The 23092-nt window shown below is 39.8% G+C and overlaps 3 protein-coding genes across 4 annotated transcripts; 1 reads left to right on the plus strand and 2 right to left on the minus strand.

Annotated features, from left to right (window-relative positions):
* The first annotated feature begins 451 nt into the window (after positions 1–451).
* Positions 452–8255, plus strand: farsa (phenylalanyl-tRNA synthetase subunit alpha). Of its 2 annotated transcripts, XM_086068197.1 has the most exons (14): positions 452–617; positions 1479–1616; positions 2101–2199; positions 2318–2436; positions 2855–2947; positions 3450–3578; positions 3652–3767; positions 3857–3941; positions 6305–6404; positions 6723–6891; positions 7153–7230; positions 7555–7669; positions 7914–8024; positions 8117–8255. In XM_086068197.1, the coding sequence occupies exons 1-13, from the start codon at positions 471–473 to the stop codon at positions 8017–8019; spliced, it is 1494 nt and encodes a 497-aa protein (XP_085924323.1). In that variant the 5' UTR covers positions 452–470; the 3' UTR covers positions 8020–8024; positions 8117–8255. The 2 variants fall into 2 exon arrangements, with proteins under 2 accessions (XP_085924323.1, XP_085924314.1); XM_086068188.1 differs by having other exon boundaries at positions 7914–8255.
* A 948-nt stretch (positions 8256–9203) lies between these two features.
* On the minus strand, positions 9204–12749 carry LOC147184326 (uncharacterized). Its single transcript, XM_086068210.1, has 3 exons — positions 12631–12749; positions 12224–12561; positions 9204–10996 (listed from the first exon to the last, which is right to left on the minus strand). Exons 2-3 carry the CDS (start codon positions 12450–12452, stop codon positions 10716–10718), a joined length of 510 nt encoding a protein of 169 aa, XP_085924336.1. The 5' UTR covers positions 12453–12561; positions 12631–12749; the 3' UTR covers positions 9204–10715.
* A 3984-nt stretch (positions 12750–16733) lies between these two features.
* Positions 16734–22445, minus strand: LOC147184327 (glutaryl-CoA dehydrogenase, mitochondrial-like). The gene is made up of 12 exons (XM_086068222.1): positions 22277–22445; positions 21735–21854; positions 21407–21436; positions 21168–21308; positions 20984–21046; positions 20594–20764; positions 20382–20511; positions 17942–18158; positions 17764–17867; positions 17557–17682; positions 17321–17481; positions 16734–17169 (listed from the first exon to the last, which is right to left on the minus strand). Exons 2-12 carry the CDS (start codon positions 21832–21834, stop codon positions 17096–17098), a joined length of 1317 nt encoding a protein of 438 aa, XP_085924348.1. The 5' UTR covers positions 21835–21854; positions 22277–22445; the 3' UTR covers positions 16734–17095.
* Between the last annotated feature and the right edge of the window lie 647 nt (positions 22446–23092).

Raw genomic sequence — 23092 nt, forward strand, 5'->3', positions numbered from 1 at the left:
GCTTTTGGAGGGGACTGTATACGAGATTTATTCCGAGGACGTCAATACAATCCATTAGTCTAAAATCAAAACTCTTAAACAACCCAAAACAGTTTTTTTTTTTTAAGCTTGCAGCGTGAATACATACATTTCCTAGTTTTTCCCGTTTTACTGTATGCAGTGTTAACTACATACATTGACACGCTAAATAATTTCTGCAATATGTAATGATTTTAGATGACACGTAGAGCAGCTTTCAAAAACGATTTATTGTATTTTTCCTCAAAAGGTTATTCAGTCGTTTCTTTACAATACATTTTTTCCCCTCGCAAACTTTTTTTTAAATACATGTATAAATTGAACATTTACAAAACATTCTTACAGGGTGATTACTTTATAAACAAAAATGTTGTTAAGTACAAAAAAATTAACTATCATACACAGCGGGTGACGTCATTTCCGGTCCTTTGAGCTGAGTGGAGAAACCGGGTATGGCGGACACGCGTGTTGTGGAGACCCTTCTTCAGCGTATTGAGAAGGCGGACGACGGCATTGAAAGCCTAAATGTGGCTTGCAGCCTCGGAGTGGACCACCAGGTCGTAGTGGGGGCGGTGAAGAGTCTGCAGTCTCTCGGCGAAGTGAGTTTTCCGTGTTTGAAGTGCAGCGGAAGTCAGGCTGTCAGGTCAACATTTCTAATGTGACTGATGCAATGAGGTTCAAGACGACAGATGAGAGTTGTTTGCTAGACAGGTTTAATGTATTCTGCATAAGGTGGTCTATATTTTGTTAAAAACAACACAAATATACAGACACCATACAATTGTATTATAAATGTGTACTTCTTTCAACTACGGCGTAGGAGTACAGTAAGTATTTGCGGTTTTGTGTCAGTGACCGCAAATCACGATAATGAAATACAGTATATTTATGAGAACGAATTACGGATTTTTTTTTAAGACTAATTATAATTACTGCCGGTTGTCAAAATTCCAATCCAAACTTGCATTCATCCTCCGAGTCCTAACCCAACCTAAACCTCGCCTTGGGAAGGAGGACTAACCAAAGCAGAGTTTCTAATTATGTGTGAAACAGATCTAATACTGTAGCCTGACCAACCCGTCAACATTACTTATTATAAGCCAAGTGATGTCTATACGAACGGCTTGATCCTTTCATTAATCTATGATATGTATTCTTATTTTTCAAATGCTACTGTCAGAAGGCTTTCCACAAAGCAAGAGGCGCCAGATTGAGATTGTTTAAACGTGCGGAAGCATTGGTATTGGTAGAATGATGTTGGAAATAGAGCAGCCAGGTTGGAGGCAACAACCGAAGAGGTGGATATGGTGAGAAAATACTTTCAGAAAGCTGGAGTTGGAGCAGAAGAGGCAGAGGAAATGGGGAGATAGAAGAGGATGATTGGCTGTGGCGACTCCTGCTACTTAATATACAAATGAATTATATTTTTTTAAATGCATTGTGTGTTGTCTGGCCTTCAGATAATCTCAGCTGAGCTGCGCTCCTCCAAACACTGGGAGCTGACAGACGAGGGCAAGGAGATTGCTGAGGAAGGCAGCCAGGAAGCTCGGGTCTTCAACTCTATTCCGCTGGAGGGTTTGACCCAAAGTGACCTAATGGTAAGGCTGACCTATAATTACACATTAAGGAAAACTCAAGTATAAAAAGATCGTTCCAATAATATGTTCTATGTGCCCCAGTATTCTAAGCACAGTATTCTGATTAATACTGTGTTTGTGGAATATGAATGAACCCAGTTAAGAGACTGATGTTTTACCACACGCCGCTGTCGACTAGAACGACAGACTTGCATTGCGCGTTGCTTGACCATACCCATAGAACACAGTTGACCCATGACGTTCACATTGCAAGCCTGAGGGCACTTTGATGTCAATTTCAGTCGACTGCAGGATTGTGCTGCACAAGATGTCAGCCTCTTAAAATGGGCAAATTAATTGGTCTTAATTCTTATTCTACAAACACAATATTAATATATTATTGCAAAGATTTTTTGTACACCTTTAAATACTAGTAGGTGGTTGAAATGGCAGCTCATGTGTGGTGCTATTTCTGATTCTGAATAGTTTTTGTCTATGTGTGTAGAAATTGTCCTTTGGAAAGATTGGCTTCAGCAAGGCCATGTCCAACAAGTGGATACGATTGGACAAAGGGCATGAAGGCGGGCCCAGGATATTCAGAACTGTATGTATGTCTTTTAGAGGGTATATAATTGTGTACAGTATCTTTTATGTTTGACACTCCTCTGTCTGGGAAGATGTATTTTTTTATTTTATTTGTGTGGTTCTGTTTGGCTCCACAGGGGGACAGCATAGAGGACCAGGTAAGAGAGAAGCTGCTTCTTGTTCAGAAAGGCATCTCTTCAAACTTGGATGAGAAAGAAAAGAATGAGCTGAAAAAGCGAAAACTTCTTGCTGAGGTGTAAGTTGTGGATGTATTTTCTTCATGTACCAGTGGGTGACAGTAGAGGACAAGTCTGCATGAGGCTAGAATTGGTGCTGATTGACTTAACAGTGTTCACACTCAATCTTTTTGCTTATGAAGAGAAATCCTGTTACAATGACATGTTTAAATGTAAAATAATAAAAAATTGTAGTATACATGCTTTTTTCCACTTACTTCACTTAGGGAGAGTTAACTTATTAAATTAAGCACATTTTTGTACCTTAAATGTGTTAAAAAAATATTTTAAGCTTATCAGCAAAAATCAAGTGGGCTTTAATTTCTGATCTAAATTCTGGACTGTCTTAACAGCATCATTTATTTTGAAGAGTTACAATGGTGAGTCACAACCACAGAGTCGAGATTGAGTTGATTCCTTTTTTATCAATGTGTTCAGGACGGTTAAGTCCTACTGGATCACGAAAGGCAACTCCTTCAGCACCACCGTCACCAAACAGGAGACAGAGCTCACCCCTGAGATGATTGCCACGTAAGTCCAGATCTTCAGTTCAAATGCTTCTTTTTTCTTTCTTTTTTTTGCAAAACTTTGGTGTTTGTCTCGTCTGCCCTCATCTGTCCGTCAGTGTCAGTGTGAAGGGTTTCAGACAGAGGACGCAGAGCACTGAACGCCCATTAAAGGGGACAATTCCAAAGATGGGGGCATTGTCCTAAAGGCAGGGCGGCACAAGCATGACGACTGAAATGAATATGTATTTATAAGTTAAGTCTTTTCATAAATGATTGGTCTAAACTAAGAGTATTACAGTATTACAGTACCTAGTGCAAAATAACTTCTCAGTTCAGTGTACCTTTAGTAAAAATGGTTTAGACGGTTTTCTACACAACTGTATACGTCTATCACAACAATACATTGTCGTTAGATTGTGCCTAATGTCGCTGATTGAATTATAATAAAGTCGACTGAATGTTATTTATCAAAGCATATGACAACATCTCTGTCTTTGCCCTCTTTCTAATCTATTGCATCACAGCGGCAGTTGGAAAGAGAAAAGCTTCAAACCGTACAACTTTGATGCGATGGGTGTGGCCCCTGAATGTGGCCACCTGCATCCGTTGATGAAGGTGCGAACACAGTTCAGGCAGATTTTCTTGGAGATGGGGTGAGTTCTTCTGTTATGAAGTAATTTGCAAAACATATTTCAACGCTGATGTGCTGAACACCTTTGTCTTTAGTTTCACTGAGATGCCAACTAACAACTTCATAGAGAGCTCTTTCTGGAACTTTGACTCGCTTTTTCAGCCGCAGCAGCACCCAGCCCGAGACCAGCATGACACCTTCTTCCTATCCGGTGAGACAGTGTGTCGCCTATTTCACCTGCAGTAAACTTCCATGCTTGTTTGTTTTTTTGCATCAAGAGTCATTGTACTGCATTTTCAGACCCTGCTCTCGCCCTTGAGTTACCACAGGACTACTTGGAGAGAGTGAAGAGGGTCCACTCGGAGGGCGGCTTTGGTTCACAAGGGTGAGATAATCACATGTGGGGTCAATGAGATCAAGGTTTTAGTGTTCAGTATTCCATAGATATTAGCCAAATAAGGTTTTGCATTGCAAAATATGCCTTATTCACACAAAGCTGCTTTAAAGACTGAAAACCTGCATGTCATGTGTTTAAAATAACAGCAATGTGTTTACTAAGTAAAGAAATGCATTTTAAAAAAAGTTTATTTTTCATTCACATGTCAGTATTGGGAACAAATGAAAACGGTGTCAAGTAACCATCCATCCATCCATCTATCCATTTTCTGAACCACTTCTGTTTTCTGTAAAGAAAGTCAAGAAAAAGAAATATTAAGCTGTTTAAAAAAAAATCAGTTTAGTTGTATAATCACTTTTTCCGAGAAACCGCTTTACATCTTTCGAAAAGGCGTTTTTGTTTCTGTTGCATCATTTTTTTAAATGCCAGCCAATTGTGCCCATATCAAAATTATGTTTATCTTGAGGGACAGTGTACAATTTTTTGATTTTTCAGTGTTCATTAATAAAATAAAATAAAAGCACTATTAATTTCAATTATATGCCAAAAAAGAATTCTATCACATTAACGTACATTTTATATATATATATATATATATATTATTATTATTATTAAGCTTTACAGGAGGCTGACATATTTCGCCCCAATCTTTCTGCTATAGATACCCGAAGGAGAAGAACTTTCGCAAACAAAGTAATTAGTGGTAGGCTTGCAAAGTGTGGTCTCTCTGAGAGACCGCAGTAACCTTGCTCTGAAAGTTGAATTCACGTGGTATTTGAGCCCATTGATTTCCACCGATCTGAACCACCCAATCACAGAGCAACATTGTGTTTGTGGCGTGATATGCAGCTGTAACAAAACCAGGAAGCCAGCGCCTACTCCAGGGGTAAACAAACAAACCTAACATGGACGAATGAATTACTGACCGTTTCCTTGTTGAATGTTGAATAGCGAGATGCGCTTCCTGCATTTTTTACTGCCCCCCCCCCCCCCCATTTGACAAAGAGCGAAGACATTTTCATCCATGGCCGTGATTGGTTAAATCAAACGCGCACAATGCCGCATCGTCCAATCAGCTAGAAGCACAGAATGTCCCGCCTTTCCTGAGCAAATCACAGTGGAGCAGTCCCAGATTGATATTGTGGAGAACTCCCTTGAGTGAATCACAATATCAATCTGGCTATTGCCAGGTTAGCACCGTAGTGTGTGCTTTAAAATACACGCGCTTCGAATGTTGGTCATTACATTGTATTAGTTAACCACTAGATGGCAAAAAAAATCTACACATTGTATCTTTACTTTAATGCCAGCTAATTGTTCACATGTCAAAAATGAGGCTCCATTTTGTCAGTTTATCTTGAGTTTTTGAAAGTTTCTAAAGACTAATGCAGACAAGGCAAATGTTTTGAACAGCCCAAAATGGGTTTATGCTGAAAAATTCCAAGAGCCCCTCCCCCCACTGGTATTAAGGTGACAATATTTTGGACAATTCCATGCTCCCAATTTTGTGGTGCTCAATGCGTCGATGGCGATCGACCAGTCGACCGCGAAGGTAGTATTGGTAGATTGCATGACAATACTCGACCTTTAAATAAAAAATAAAAAAAGCGGCATCCCATCATCGATCCCATCGCTTGATTGTGCAACTGAATTTTTCTGACAGTTTAAGTCGCGCACAGGCAGCAACGCAGCCAGCATTGCCGAGGCACACGCTCTTTTCCTTATTTTACCGCTGCTCTTTGCCAAAGTCATAAAAATATAGTATATACAATAAATATTATGTTTTACAACAACGCTGAACTATATTTACAATTTAAATGGTACTTGTGGATGGATTTGTAATGATTGTGGTTTTAAAATTATTTTTTGTATATTCCCATTCACTTGAATGAGAGCTCCAGCAGCAATTAAATGAATGAGGCTGAGCTCTCCATTCAGAAATAGATTCGCGAGCCGGTCATGAAATCAAGATTGCAATATTTCATCCATGGTGGTCCATATGAACAACATTGGTCAAATATATCCATTAAAAAAACTCCGAAACATTGTGGAAAGCCTTCTCAGAAGAGTTGACACTGTTAAAACTGCAGAGGGTGGACTGAATTAAACCCTATAGATTAAGAATGGAATGTCACAATAGTTCACATTTGAGTCTAGGCAGTTGAGCAAATACATTTGGTAATATAGTATAGATATAGGTAAATAGGTAGTTACTTTATTCATCCAAAATGGAAATTGACTACATTTACTGAAAATGAAAGCTGTGAAAGACTTTGAGCTCAAAGCTACACTTTGCTGAAGTGAGGCAGCTGCTGACTGCTGACTGCTCTTCCACTGTGCTGCCCCCTCAGGTACAAATGCGAGTGGAAGATTGAGGAGGCCCAGAAGAATATCCTCCGCACGCACACTACAGCAGTCAGTGCACGTATGCTGTATAAACTTGCGCAACAGGTCAGTTGCACATGCTCGCGTTTGGACTGTGAAAGACGGAATTACACACATAATGCTTTTACAAACAGTGTGCCCGTGCAGTTCTGTGCGGAACAATTTAGAGACCGCTTTTGCTCCAGTGCACCCAGACCTAACCTGCTCACATCCCATGCAATACGTCTGACCTCACTAAAGCTCTTGGCAGCTAAACTGGAGCAATCTCTGAACTCGGGTTCAATCATTTCCTGGAAAGCTGTGACGAGTACAGAGAGTCTAAATAGCACCTCAGCATGCTCGTGCGTCACATTGTGAGGACTAACCGTGTCTCTTCTTCACCAGGAGAAGTTCACCCCCGTCAAATACTTCTCCATCGACCGGGTCTTCAGGAATGAGACGTTAGATGCCACCCATCTGGCTGAGTTCCACCAAATAGAGGGCGTGGTGGCTGACTATGGGCTCACCTTGGGGGACCTCATGGGTGTCCTGCATCAGTTCTTCACCAAACTAGGTTAGAATGTACAGCTGAAATCCCTGAATCCTTTAACAACTTGAACTTCAATGCCATAATTGAAGGTCAACTCAAAAGGTCTACTCACATCGGTCAGACCATGAGGCCGTTAGGGACAACAACAAAAAAAAGACCTGGCACTAGAATGCGTTTTCACATATTCTAACAGATTGAGCAATTTGGATCTTTTTCATCTGACACTAAGTAGAAATAGAATCAAAGATGCACACATTTCTCACCCTTTTTTTGTTTTTTTTTAAGGAATTACTAAACTACGTTTCAAGCCTGCCTACAACCCCTACACAGAGCCCAGTATGGAGGTGTTCAGCTATCATGAAGGTATTCATCTCTCCTCCTTGACCAACTGTCGCAGCTGCTCCCAAGACAACTAAACCCAAAATTCTTCACACCATTGATATATTTCAAGTCATTTCAATGGTACACTGACTTTTAGTTTAAAGACAACTCTTTTTCTGCTACCTTGCACATGCGTAAGAACTCTTTAATGAAGGTTTTAGCTGGAGCGCAGCATTAATGTTAATGTTCAGTACCAATGAGAGTCAACCAAAGAGTTAATTATTGTTCCTCATTTGTGCTTGAACAGAAACTAACGACAGTAGATAGTTTGTCATAACTGTGTATGATGTTTCTCTGTACATACAGGACTAAAGAAGTGGGTGGAAGTGGGGAACTCTGGTGTTTTCAGACCGGAGATGCTGCTGCCTATGGGTCTCCCTGAGGATGTATCTGTTATTGCATGGGGGCTGTCTCTGGAAAGGTAAACAAATCAATGAAACGCGTTGTGCTATGTTTCTTAATTGTAACCGGACGAGTGATGTAGAATGAGTCATCCAACGAGCATCGGAATGAGGGAATTATTTTATACATAGTTGCTGATGATCGTTTGATGTCAATTTTGTGGCTGTTATGGAGTTGAGGAAAGTCTCGTAGGAATCCATATTTAGTGAGCCCCTCTTCTTCCGCGAGCTGCTGCTGACTCAGCCTTCTCATGTGTCCCACAGACCCACCATGATTAAATATGGCATTAACAACATCCGAGAGCTGGTGGGACACAAGGTCAATCTACAGATGGTCTATGACAGCCCCATTTGTCGACTGGACTCCTGAGTTTGGTACAGACCTTTTTTATTTTTTATCTTGGACACTCTCTGTCACTGCAGCCATAACTTAAGTACAATTCCATTTTATGGCTTTTTAAAATCAGGTGAGAGGCTTTTGTATACACTATAATTTCAAATAAGAACCAAGGAACCAACACCATTCTGTCATAAGAAGAAATTCAACTGTACAGGTAAATAAGGTTCCTTTTGAATAATAAAATAAACATTTTCCAAACTGTAAAACTGCTACGCTTCTCTCTTATATGGACTTCTGGGTGACTCTGCATCTTGTACAACTAATGAAACACATTGACTTTGCATACATGTTATTAAGTACTAAGATGAAGTTTGTAAAATGGTAAACCAGCTCTACCTGCTCAAGTTACCTTATCACCTCCATTTATCCACCTTGGTCATGATCAATATGCTTACAACTTTTGTAATCCCAGTGATTGTTTACAAATGACCTTTCGATTTTCATCAACATATTTTTGATCTAACAATATGCTCATACATGTTGACACTCTTGTGTTGCTAACTGGGGTCTGTGAGCAGTAACTTGTGGCTCCGCTTAAAATGTTGTATCATTGAATACCTACAACACGGGGACCAGTGCGCCAATGAAACAAACGTACTCAACACTACCTCACCTTTGGACCAAATAAAAAGCTCTTATGAAGCGGTACTTTTGCATGGCAACCATGTCTTGGGCTATGTTCACCCCATTTAACTCCGTAATTGCCTTCCACCAGGCTCATTTCATGTCACATGGAAACAATTTAAAAATATATATATATAATTCTGCTCGTCTTGGCTGTTTGGGGACTAGCTGCCCTCACTTTGCAGCCATGTAGAAGCATCGCACAATAAAATTTATTGAATGTAATTCAGATGAATTTAAGTTCCTTTCTATTAAGAAATCATGAGTATTAGGTTGAAATATTTTCATAGTAAATCATTCCCATGGCATTTTGGGTTGCCTATGATTAATGAGGAGGTCATTAAAAAAAATGCCTTCACTGAAGGGGTCCATACGTTGGTCTCACAAAGTATGAGTACCCCAGTTGTAATGCTACTAGCTGATCCTGCCATCGCCGAAGAAACTTGGTTTTGGGGGATGTAATCTAACCTCACTGTTGTGGTGGTGTAGAACGGCTTGCTTCTAGACACGTTTCCAGAAACAAGATCACAAAAGATTTACAGGGTTCTTTAATTCCACACTTGGGCAGGCCCTCCAGAGAACAAAATATAGATTCTAAAACAAGTAGTTAGAAAGCCAATTTTCCAATTTTTCACAGTCACTGAACTTGCTTTTCATACTGTGTTGACCGGTTGAAGTCGCCTGTATTTCAGTTTTTATAGGGAAAGAGCCATATGTTTGATGAGTGTGAGTGCGTTTTATGCTCCTTTATTCCTTATGAGCATAAGACTTTTTTTTTTAAAGAAAATTGTTGGCACGTGCCGTGTCAAACCATTTCATCCCCCCTGACCCCTGGATCAACATACAAAAATTCCAACAAATGTGCTCCAACATTTTGCGATAAGTGCTCCCAGAAGGGTATTGGACTTGTAGAGTATGGAGGAGCAAAAATGCCAAAATAATTAAATGCAAGTAAAATAAAAACAAATTTAAATACAAAAAATACATGTAAACGGTAATAAAAACAACGAACGTATACATACATAAATACAATACAAATAAATATATAAATAGAGTTGAATTTCAATCAATAAATAAAAACGCTCTGCTCTCACATTTATTTATTTCATGCTGCAGACGCTCTGTCAGGTCGAAATATTATTCAAATGAGGGGGCGGTCCAAAGCGTGTCTTGGGTTTGACTGCTGCGTTGTAAACTGCCTTTCGATGGTAGAGTGAGCATTAAATATGAGAGCAGAGCGTTTTTATATATTTATTGACAGTTAATTCTTTTTTTTGGATTCTCGTTTTTATTTTTTATTCTTTATTTGGTGTTTTTATTTTCCTTCATATTATTTTCTGTATTAAATTTTTGAATTATATGGTTTATATCCGTTTTTATTTTCACTTTATTTTATATTTTGGCATTTTTAGTCCTCCATAGAGGAGTGCATTTCTGTTTTTAATAACGGTTCCTTTCGGTGTACTGTAAGTTTACGTTTGTGCTTTGAGTCTTGCGCACACCATCTGGGGAAAACCTCGTGTTTTCCCTGCACAGAACGTGGTTCCAGGATTAACTCTTGTTGTGTACAAGTGGACTCCCTGGAATTCCTTAAGTCTTCGTCTTAAGGTTAATCCCCCAGCGACTTCAAATAGCATTTTGGTGAAGTGTGTACGAAGGCCAACTGATCACTTTAAAGGTTTGAATGGCCGCCTGGCTGACGTGCAGACTGAATTCAGAGGTCAGCACAATAGAAGAGTCTGACCAGTAGAGTAACAACAATGTGATACGAAGTGCAGAGACACGCTGGCACTGACAATATAATACACTACTTGCAAAGTCCAAACTGCAGTCTTGAGTGTTGCATTATTCACAGAAACCGTTGCAGATTTGAAAGACAAGCACACAGCGGTTTGATCTCCTGGTATGTCTGCATGAGGCTTTGACACTTTGCATGCAAATAGAAGTCACCTCCATACATCTTTTCCATAATTCATTGTTTAATGTCAGTCTGTTTGATGGGCTGTCACCTGTGTAAGCCGTCTTGCGCGATCAGCGTCCTCTCAATTCGGATTGTGATCTTCCGGGTCGAGGAGAGCAGGAGAGTTCTGACTTGTCGGGCTGTGGAGGTGTGGGAAGAAAGAGGGGATGTAGGGAATGGTGGCCAGCAACAGCGGGCTGGTCTCGGGGCTGTCGTCCAGCGGCAGAGGGATGACCACGTCATCCTGGTCCCACACGTGGAAGGCGTTGTGGGCAAACGGGTGTGGCGGGGGGTGACTGGCCTGGCCCTGTGGGGGGTTGTCCTGGTCCTTGTCTTCATTGCCAGGTGGACCCAACATGCAGTCTGAACGTGAGAGTGATAATGAGTTCAGGATGGAGAAATATGTCTACTTAAATAACTTCTTTATTTATTGTATTTTTAAAAACAACAGGCGTAACATGATTAGGATTTTTGGAGGTGATCAGCGAGTTTGGAGAAAAAAAAAGATAATCACTGATCAGAAGAAGGCAAAATATATCCAATTTGGCAACTTTACAGTCCACCCGTCATAGTGAAAATCTACCTATAATTGATGCCCATTGAAATGCATGAGAAAAAATAAATTCAAAAAATGATTTAAAAAATGCTGATAACATTAACTCATTCACGACTATAGACGTCAAAAATTTATTTGAACTATTTCTATTAGTTTAACATTTTTTTCTACTTTTGTCAACAAGAGTATGAAAACCTAGATTTTTTTATTGTACATTTAGAACAGATATAAAATTTGTGATTAATTGTGAGTTAACTAGTGAAGTCGTGCGATTAATTACAATTTTAAAAAAAATCACTTGGCGCCCCGAATTTTTTATAATCTTTTAAATTGCCTGAGGCGATTAAAATTTTTAATTGTAATGAATTGCATGACTTCAATAGTTAACACACGATTAATCACACCATTTATATCTGTTCTAAATTTACAATAAAACATTTTGTTCTAGGTTTTCATACTCTTGTTAACAAGTGGGGGAAAAAAATGTTAAACTAATAGAAATAGTTCAAATGAATTTTTGACGTCTATAGCCGTCAATGGCAGTGAATGAGTTTAATAAAATGTAATGTAATGTTTACATGTTCAGATGTTCACATCTCCTTCTCTGACATTAATTAAAAAAAAAAAATGCATGAACATCCTCAGTAATTCAGTTTTTTTTTCAGTTCTTTTTTGCTGTAATGTCTTATTTTGCAGATCCGATCAATGATGCCATTGCTCGATAACGCAAATTATGACATTACAGTCGATCACCGATTTTGCATAAAAATGCAAAACACCGTCTGATCACGATCCAGTCGATCAGATCGTAAAGTGTATGTGGGAAGTGCCGTGATCCAACTATTTTTCAAGTTTTGGCAATTCCTTGGCATTTCCGTTCAGAATCATCACCTAATGTTGCCATTGCACTTCCTGCAATTAGGTCTATGAAAATGTGACGTTTTAAAACAAGTCAGCTGCAGGCACGCACAAGAAGGACTGAAAGTGTACTCAAGAAACGTCATTATTAAAATGGTTAAACATTGCAAACACACCTGCGATATCAATGGCCAGATCCTTAATGAGATGCCCAATAATGGCATATGCCACTCCAACCACCACCAGGGCCGCCATGAGCAGGTAGAGCACAGCCTTGGGCAGGGGGATCAGCTCCTTTACCGCAGGCTTGTACTGCTTGTACAGCGGCTCCTCTAAGTACGTGGAGTGCGGATTGGCGTGGGCTCCGACCGTGGAGTTCCACATGCTGAAATTGTATCCGTTCATGATTGGGGAAAGAAAGATGCTTCTTTTCGTATCTCCTTGTCACTCGAACATAGAGTGCTGCTCCTTCCACATCAAGTCCCACTGAAAAATTCAAGCTCGTGAAGTGGATCTGCGAGGACAAAAAGAGATGTTCTCATCGGATTGGACTAGAAATGTGACTTTTGTCCAAAAGTCTCACCTTTGTGTTGGAGCTGCAGGTCCATATATGCCCAGCGAGGAGCTGCTGGTTGATGCCGCTCAGCCAGCAGAGGCACTGACTCTCGTCATGTCATCAACACGCCTCCGCTCGCCACGGGCTTATGTTGCCCTTAATTCCCTCAGGTTCGCCACAAGCTGCTGGCTTGGGAGTCATTCATATGTCGTGATCTGCTTTTTGATTTTTCATTCTCACAAGAGCCACTGAACAGTCTTTTTTTATTTTGGTTTATCTCTCTTTTTCTCAGTTTTTCTTTTGAACCCTAACCCTAAAAATAAAAAAAATATTAAAAAAAATACAGATAATTGGTCTATTTACACAAGCTACAATAACAGCACAATATTTTGTCAAATATCTCAATATTTTATGTTATATTTGGAAGAAAACCAACAAAACATTAAGGTGTCTGAACAGTGGGTATTAAAAAGTCTACACACCCCAGTTCAAATTTTACAATGCGTCTGATTAACCCTAAACCAGGGATCAGCAACCTTTCCTCAGCCATTTTAGGCCAAATAAATAACCAAAAATGTGTCTGGAGTCGCAAAATATTTGAAGATTGTAATGAAGGAAGGAGTATGCTAGTGTTAGTCTAATGTACTGAGACCCAATTAGAGCTACACTACACACCACAAATGACACAAATATATGCAACATTCAATACTTTGATAATCATTTTATTCTACCTTTTGGTTTTAGTTTTTGGATACTTTTTTTTTCATACTTCATTTTTCATGAATTTTTAGACTTTACTGCCTTTCATTTTTGCCACATTTATGGACATATAGTCATTTTCTGCCTCTTCATTTTTTAGACATTTAATGGCTTTTTATTTTATTTATTTATTTATGCTGCTTTTTTGCCAGCAAGTTTATGACATTTTTGGCAAGCCTGTGGACATTTTATTAACAGTTTTGGGATTTCTTTTGTTTTTGTTACTTTCTAAATTTTGTGTAAATTTTACAGTAATTTTCAGGATTTCTTCTTTTGTTTTTGGTCATTATATAGTTACTATCTGACTTTTTTTATTTATTTTTTTGCATTTCTTAAATTTTATGGTAATTTCCTGCCTTTCTTTTGTTTTTGGATACTTTAGGTTACTTTTGGATTCCAGTTTTTGACATTTTTGGCAATTTCATCGACATTTTATGGTAAATTTCTGCTTTTCCTCTTCCCTTTTGGGCATTTTATGATCACTTTTGAGACATTTTTAGTTAGACATCTTTTTCTCACAACATTTTTGGGTATATTTAATTATTCATTTCTTAAAATCGAAATCATTAATTCATTTGAAAAATAGTTTATCAAAAAAAAAAAGTTTAAAAGAAAATCTACACTTGTGGCTCAAGAGAGGTTCCTAACCAAAGTTTTCTTTTCTAGTAGGCTTTTCCTGACATTGTGTATTGTTTATTGCTAGGGATAGGGTTGCAGGGGGAATTTTTTTGTTTTTTGTTTTTATTGTTACTATGTCTTAAAGAGCTTGAGAGGTGTATGGTTAACTTTTAACAGACCTGATATTTTGGATGGATGAATGGTCCCATTTGATCAAATGAAAATGACAAATGTAGGCTTAATCAGAGGATTTCCTCCCAGTGCCATATACTTTGTGTAAGTATCCGAGGGATGGGCAATTATGAGTATCATTGAACTTATGATGGTGACTGAGCCTCTATCACAAGTAGCTTCTAATCCCCGATGATTAATTCTGTCATCCAAAGTATCTGAGTGTTGGGCTGCCACATCAAAACGCATGAGAGAAAATTGTCGAGGAGGCATGAGATGAGAGCTTTCTTTATTTCCCACACTTCACTTGATTTCATGCAGCAAGTCAACCATCACGTCAGCCGCCGTCGTCATCCATGGCTGAAAGGACACACAACACACACAGGCCATTTGGGCCACAATTAGTCACAGTGACTCACATCTACACATACCCAGAAGATGAAAAACCTTAGGTCCAAACGAAGGAAAAAAATTGAGAGAGTAATTTCCTTATGTAAGAGCTATTCAGGACAAGCACAGCCAGGGATTTGCAGCTCTTTAATTCCCTCCACTTGAAAGTCGCAGACAGACAAGCAATAAAGATGGAAGGAGTGGTGGTCACCCCTAGCTGCCCCCACGCCCTCGTGTATGCACAGTGATGAGCTGCTAATCACTGGAAATCTGTTCAGGGCTTCACCACTACTAAGTTGCTTCAGGAGTAAACGTGAAACTCCAGACAGTTGTTGGGATGCAATACAAGACTTGTTTGCCTGTTTGAAAAATAGATCAGGTCAGTTTAATCATCTTTACAGTTCTCGACATGTCATTTTCATTTTTATTGTTGCACTACATACAATGAAAAGAACCCTCTGAACCAGGGACTTCCAACCACTTGACTTTTTTCCATGTCCATCCATCCATTATCCAAACTACTTATCTAAGATGAGCCCACACTCTAAAAACAGTTGGGTCAAAAATAACCCAACTATGGGTAAAAAATAATAATGGACCGATCCTCTACTTGGGTAAATTTGACCCAACTTTGAGTCAAGAAATGGGTCTTTTAGTGTAAAAAAAACTCATAAAGATTGGTCAGATCCTTTACTTGGGTCAAAAAATTGGGTCATTTTGTATAAAACAACTCATAAAGTGGATCGGTCCATTTTTAAAAAATCCATAATTGGGTTACTTTTGACCCGACTGTTTTTAAGGTGCACAGTGGTTACAGAAATAATTTGAATCTGAATTTAAAGAATTCAGAAAATTAACCAATGAAAATCAGACATTGCTTTAGAATTTGGGTTCAACTGATTTATTAAAAAATAAATAAACTAATGAAACAAGCCTGGTTGAAAATGAAGGCACTCGAATGAAAATATTTTGACCATGTTTAACCAAGGTGTGTCTTCTAAATAGCATAACAGGTGTCTTCAAACTTAAGCAGTCAATCAGCCCATGTAAAGGATGACAAGTAGTCTCTGTGCTGTTTGGGAGAAATGGTGTGTACCTCATTAGACATGGACCAGAGGAAGCAGTAACACAATTCTAAAGAAATGTCTGTTTTCCATTTTCATAAAATTTTCATTTATTATTACTTTTGTCAGATTCAGTTATCGCCACGACCACTGAGGATTTTTCTGTAATTGAGAAGTAACAACAATTTAGTCTATGTGCCTTTTTCTCTATTCATTTCTGGCCTTAAAAATGAGTGAGCCCAATCTAGTTCTCAGTGGCTCAATAATCCTTAGAGAGCGGTTTCCTGCTGTGTGAATGGCTTTTTCTGGACAGCCCCACCATTGGCTGTCCAAGCTGTACCCTGCCACTTAATCATCTGAATTCACACTGAGGCCAGCAGGTGTGCTTTTCCGTTGGTTGCCGTTTCTGCCCTCAAGTACGTCAGGATGCTGTGAACGTGATCATCCCAGAGGATAACACTGTTTTGAGTGTGTGAGACCTCTCGTGGCAGCAAAATGCAGCACATGCAGGCACACTGCCATCTGAATCATAAGGAGCGTCTTCCAACATTAGGCCACATTTAACAGTCCTGATTAACGATGCCCGGCAAACATCCCATTGCAGAGTGACTTTAAATATATTATACATATTGTTACACAACATATGTCACTTTTATCTCATTGGCTTGATGTTCTAAACCAGGGGTGGTCAAGTTCAGTCCTGGAGAACACACCTGATTCATGATCAGGATCGTTATCAGGCTTCTGCAAAGCTTGCTGATTAGCTGATCATTAGATTCAGCTGTGCTGCAGGAGTGAAACATGGAAAACAGGCTGGATATGGGGCTCTCTCCGGGACCGAACTTGAGCACCCCTGTTCTAAACTAAATGAACCAGTGAACTTTTCTACCAAATCTTTTTACATGCTGTACTGGAGTCAATCCCAGCAAGGGGGCCACCAACCTGGATCAGACACATAAACACATATAACCTATGGACAATTTAGAATCTTCAATTATTCTGAAGAAGCGGGCTTTTGGAATGTGGGAGGGAGATGGAGTACACAGAAAACACAGCTACCTTGGCAGAGATCATTTCAGATTTGGAGTCTTTCGCCAAGCTCCAAATTGAACACATTTGACAACTGAGTTATTAAATACTTTTTATTCAAAAGCGCTGATACAAACTTGACCTTTAACAAATCATGCATAGTGACGATCATCTCAGGACGAGAACCAGTAAAGTGCTGCAGCATCATAAGTCATTCGTCAACAGTTCAACTTTAAGAGTTGAGATGTGGAGAGCTGAATCAGTAACCAACAGCAAATCAAATTTTCGCTTCAAAAAATGTCCTTATTCTGTCATTTTGATGAAACTAAATATAAAATGAAAACAAGCTTTCAAATTACAAAAATATTTCTATCTCTCTAGCCATATAACAGAAGTGACATTTACAGTTAATTTCAGACAGCAGACTCCAGTTGGTTGAAAGCAGCAACAAGAATTCAGCTCTATTTGTCCACAGTGAAGGACTGCAACCCGGTGATGGCTCTGCCCAGGATCAATGCATGGATATCATGCGTACCTGAGGATGGGGAGATGGTGGGAAGAACAGGAGTAACACATTTAGTCCCTTGGACATTACTTTGGGTGGCAAAAGCCGGAGCTTTTTAAAAATTAAATAAAGGAAGTCAAAAAATTTTTTTGGGGGATTCATGGATTTCGTGACCCTTCACCTTCATATGTGTTGACGGCCTCCAGGTTCATGACATGGCGGATGATGTGGTACTCGTCTGCAATGCCGTTTCCCCCCAGCATGTCTCTGGCCTGTCTGGCAATGTCCAGAGCTTTACCGCAGCTGTTCCTCTTCAGCATGGAGATCATATCGGGGGCTGCTCTGCTCACAAACCAACACGCTTGGATTAGCGACATGGCTTTGTTGCAGACTGACCATTTGGTCAACATTATTTACTTTTTCTCATCAATGAGTCTTCCCAGCTGTAGACATGCCTGCAGGCCGATGGTGATCTCTGTCAACATGTCAGCCATCTTTTTCTGCATCAGCTGATTCCGTGCGAGCGGCACTCCAAACTGGATCCTGGTTTAGAGGACGAGAACACAGAGCTGGCGTGTCACCTTAACTCTCTTAAGTGGGACATTTAGAAATGACTACTCTAACCTGTCTAGTGTGTACTGCCGAGCTGCATGGAAACAGAACTCTGCGGCCCCCAGAGCTCCCCACGCAATGCCATAACGAGCGTTGTTCAAGCAGCCGAATGGGCCCTGGAAGCAGACGGCAAGGTAACATCGCCGGGAATCTCCCCCAACATCAACACGAAAGGTCTCCCGCCACTCACCCCAAGGCCAGACACGTTGGGAAGCAGGTTCTCCTCGGGAACCTCCACCTCATCCATGACGATCATGCCGGTGGCGGACGCTCTCAGGGAGAACTTGCCCTCAATTTTGGGGGTGGACAAGCCTTTCATGCCTCGCTCCAGGATGAAGCCGCGAATCTTGCCATCGTCACATTTCGCCCACACCACTGCGATGTCCGCCACTGGGGAGTTGGTGATCCTGTAGATGGGAGCGACTTTGAATTACACTCATGAATGGTGACTTTTGGAAACATAGCTTGTATTGAGCCTTGTGAAATACACAAGGCACCAGGTGAAAATATCCATCCATCAGACCCATCATTCCTTTTTGTGTAGCGCTTGTCCTCATTAGTGTCGCCGGTGAGCTGGAGCCTATCCCAAATGATAGGTCGATAAATAACCAATCGGAGTCATATTACTCTGTTAAAGTTGCAATATGGAACTTTTTTTCACCAAAATAACTTTACATTTGACCATTTATGAGTGAAATGCCTTCTAATTAATAGAATAACACCTTAGCTGTTCACAATGGGTACTCCTGCAAGCCTCTGGCCAATAGTTTTCAGACTGGATTCGGGTTAGAATTTCCCGCGCCCTGTCTGCGGATGTGACGTCATGCGCGTGGTGTGTATGTGAAGAACGGTATGTGCAGTTTCATTTTTCGTCAGCAGGCGGCAGTAGCGATTCGAAATGGAATATTCTACGTTCAGTAACTTTAACCTAACGTGCATGTTTTGGGAATGCGGGGATAATCCATTCAAGCACATTGACTTGAATATGCATATTTTACACCCACTTTTGTAAAGATGTTAAACATTGAATGTACAATGCGAATGTATGCTCGATCATCATCCTTTGCATGACACCTTTGCAGTGAGTTTCATACACTAATTCAAGTGTAAAGACTGCCACCTTGTGAATATTTGGCAACATTACACTTAAATTTTGACTAGAAATTAAAGAGGTGGGAAAAACTAGGTTCAAATAGGTCAGAAATGATAACCACAGATGGCCAAAGTACTCAAACTGTATTAAAGTACAAGTGCAGATACTTGTGTAAAAAAGACTGGTAAAAGTAGAAGTACGGGTTCAAAATCTTTAAGGTAAACTGAACTGATTCTATAATGTCCATAAATACAAAGTAAAATAAATGTAAATATCAATTGAAGCCTCTTGATTACCAAGTGAAAATCAAGACGAGTGTGAGTCTTTTACAAGTGTTAGCCAAGCAAGTCGCAAGTCCTGAAATCCAGCTATTTACATGTTTTGCATGCCGTGTATCCGCTGTGGTTGAAAAAAGTAACAAACCTATTTTGACAAATTAAGGAGCAAAAAGTTCTGACATGTTTTCATATGTTAAGGGTGACTGTAGTCATAATAAACCCACTCAAGTAAAGTAGAGATACCTGAAAAATCTACTTAAATACTTAAATGTTGACAATTAGATATATCTCTATTTTTCCGTCCACCACCATATAACATCTCAGGTGGTCTTAAAGAGACTCCATCGTGGTATTTTAAGCCCTTCCACAGTTAACTATAGGCATATAATGTTGAAATCTTACCTTTGACACAATCGCGATGTAATTTCTTATGAAATAGAAGTTATTTCAGTGGCTATTTTTCTTACCCGGAAATCAAACGCTCGGTTCAGTAAAACCCTGCCTCTAACCGTGGCTGCACTTTGGCATTGCAAATGTGAAGAATAATTGATTGCTTTGAATTCGTTTGGACAGAATGTTTATTGATAAAGGCTACTTTTGTCATTATCCCATGGAGGGAGGTCACATATACACTCACTGGCCGCAACATTAGGTACACCTGCACAGTCTGTTATAACACAGTGCCTTGACTGACACTGTCGGAGAAATGTTCATTTAACACTATCGTTATTATTGCAATTGTTCCGTTTTTGTCTGCATGATGCAGAGAGGAATTTCCAGTATTTTTGGCTCAAACACATTTCGTAACGACAGAGGCAGCAGAAAATACAGCAAAACACAAATATTTAGGTTTTTAAAATGTGTTGCTGGTCTTAAAGCAAACACACTACTATTGAAAATGCAACATCAAAATTGAAGCCTTTATGGGAAACATCAATCCCTTCTCTTGTAGGTAGGTAAAAGTTATTTAACTATTTTGAAACGGCTCTCAAATATTATTCAGTTGAGTTCTTTACAAAATAAAGTTAACGCCTACCTAACATTGGCAATCCAAAGTGCAATGTCAAGGCTGTTTTTAAAAGCTATAAGGATTGTATTTTACATTGTTCAGATGTAACCGATACTGTTACCAGCAACCTATTTATTACATTGATTTACAATTGAGGCTACGAGTGAGGTTTGATTTGAGATGCTACTATGTTACGGGGACATTCATTCCAAAATCTCTCCAGTTTGACCCACACACTGGTCGCACTCACCACGTCTTGGAGCCCGTGAGGGAATAGGTCCGGCTGGACGGGTTGTATTTTGCTCTGGTCTCCATGCTGCTTGGGTCGCTGCCGTGGTTTGGCTCTGTCAGGCCAAAGCAACCTAGGATCTCTCCACGAGCTAAACATAGAAAAGAGAAACTTTTTTTTTCTTTAGTTTTAGTCACTGTGTGGGTGTTTCTAACTAGCCAGATAGTTCTTACCCAACTTGGGCAAGTACTTCTGCTTCTGCTCCTCGGTGCCATACGCATTGATGGGATGCATGACCAGCGACGACTGCACGCTCATGACCGAACGGTAGCCGCTGTCCACGCTTTCCACTTCTCGGGCGATCAAACCGTACGCAACGTAGCTTGTCCCCGCACAGCCGTAACCTTTACATCAAATTCAGGATAGGACACGAATCATGCTGACTTAACAGATTCAAATATAATCAGATCAGATAGCTCGTGTCAGGCAACATTTTCCGGTTTTAAAATGGCTGCCCAACAACAAAAATTTCTAATAAAATGCTTCACTAAGCAAGTGTGTAGGTCTGTCATGGTCACATCCATACAAGGGGATTATTAAGTAGACTGTGTGTTGACACTGACCTTTAATGGTTGGACCCAGGACACCCAGCTCTCCCATCTCGGACACTATTTCTCGGTGGAACACTGAAAGAAAATAACACAAGTTGTGTGTTTTGAATGGCAAAAGTTTTACACTAAATAAAATAGAACCCATTAATGGACTGTGTTCCTTTCATTCAACTGATATCATAAATAACAATCTTACCTTCATTTCTGTTTGCTAAAATGATGCGTGGCATCAGTTTGTCTTGGCAGTAGGTTCGAAAAGAGTCTCTGATCATGACCTCCTCCTCTGTCAGCAGGCCCTCCAGGTCCAGAGCATCACGCCAGTTGAACTGGACTTTTGCTGTCGGCATTTAAAATAGGACCACACTGGAGTCAACCTTCAATTCTTAAAAGATATTTGTATCTACAAAAAAATAATCCGGAACTGTTTCCACATACTTGCTTTGGTCTTCTCAATGTTCTCTGCATCTGGGGGGAAAAGGTGATTAAGTATGGTGGTTGAGAAAGAAAACTGTGTAGCTTTTATGTGTGTTTTTGATGAATATTATACAGTAGTGTCCAAAAGTATTTGGACAATTGACAATATCAAAACTGTCACAAAAATATGACGTCCACCATTTAGGGATTATTGTCATTTCATGCAAATTACTTCATTTTTCAAAAGTACTTGGACAGTTGGCATAATTCCGGATACATGCCTGCATGCATATATAAATCAAAATGAATTACATTGAAATTAGCTTTTTTTCTCCCCTCGATGACTTACCCCGCCTAACAGGTGCTGCAGTCCCCTGAGCTCGAACGAAAGCAAGGTGGGCACATCTCTGAGGTTGAGCCAGGAGGCGACACACGTTCCTCAGGGCCATGATTCAATGCGAGTCAATGTCTAGAAAGTCAAAACAGTTAAATCTATAACATCTTAAATAAATAGGTAAAAGAACGTTAGCAGTAAAGTGAAGGTGGCATGCAGTGTCATAACCTTGACTGTGTGTTTACACAACTTTAGCTTGGTCGATCAGGGCAGAGTGTTAAATATATTGCTACAAGACTGGTGCAGCCATGTGCCATTAAAATCATATTGTTAATGTTATCTGGAATGTTCAATGAGAAATGAACTAACACCAAACGAGCTCGGCTAACTTGGCTAACATACCGTTCTGTTATGTTACTGTTGCTATTAGCTAACAACGCTAGCTCGTGCCTTTGGTGTCAACAAGACAACCATTGTCTTGTGTATACTGTTCCATTGCATGCTTAGTTGTTAGACAGATAAGTAAAATATGCAGTAACCTCTTTAGATTAATTTACCTGTCTTTAGAAGAAAAACGTTTGTCGAATCCACCTTTCGGTCTTGGGTTGACAGCGAAGCCAGTGACGTCATCACGTAGAAGACGTGACATTATGTAGTCGTGGCTAAACTTGTTTACACAAGTTGTTATTTCACAAAATGAACTCTCTGCTCATGTGTTTGGTCTAAGATTTACCAATAATATATGTCTGGCATTTAATAATAAATATACTTGTCTTTTTGTTGTATCCCTTGTATGAGTTTTGTTACGTCACTGGCTGCATTTATCCTGGTTGGCCCATTAGGAGGGGCGTGAGACTAACAGGAAACAATTGTCACTTGCCAGAAGAGGAAAAAAAGTGTACAGTACAAAAACAAACAGTTGTAGGCATGCTGCTGTACAATTCATCGTGTACTGTACTGTAGTAGTCTGTACAGTGATCATGTGTGAGTAACCACATCCGGTTTTGAGTTTATATTGTACGTTTAAGTCTGCCCTGCAAATAATTTATCAACTTCACATGTTTATATTTAGCATTACAACAGACAAGTGTCTGCCTCACAGTTCTGAGTATAGGGGTTTGACAATAGGCACAAATTCTTAGTTTCTTCCAGTGCTTGTTTATGGGTTTTCTCCAGGCACACATTCCAAAAACAAACATATTGAACACTGATACTTGTCCATAGGTCAGTGTGAATGGTTGTCAGTTTGTGTTTTGGTAATCTGGCGAGTCGCGACCAAGCAGTTCAAGGTTCCCCTCTCTCACCCAAACTCAACTGGGATAGTCACCCCAGTGAAGATTAGCAGTATTAAAAAATGGATGGATGGAATTTTT

The sequence above is a fragment of the Leptonotus elevatus genome, chromosome 1 (assembly GCF_054856555.1).
Source record: "Leptonotus elevatus isolate MCC_2025b chromosome 1, RoL_Lele_1.0, whole genome shotgun sequence".
In the NCBI taxonomy this organism is placed as follows: Eukaryota; Metazoa; Chordata; class Actinopteri; order Syngnathiformes; family Syngnathidae; genus Leptonotus; species Leptonotus elevatus.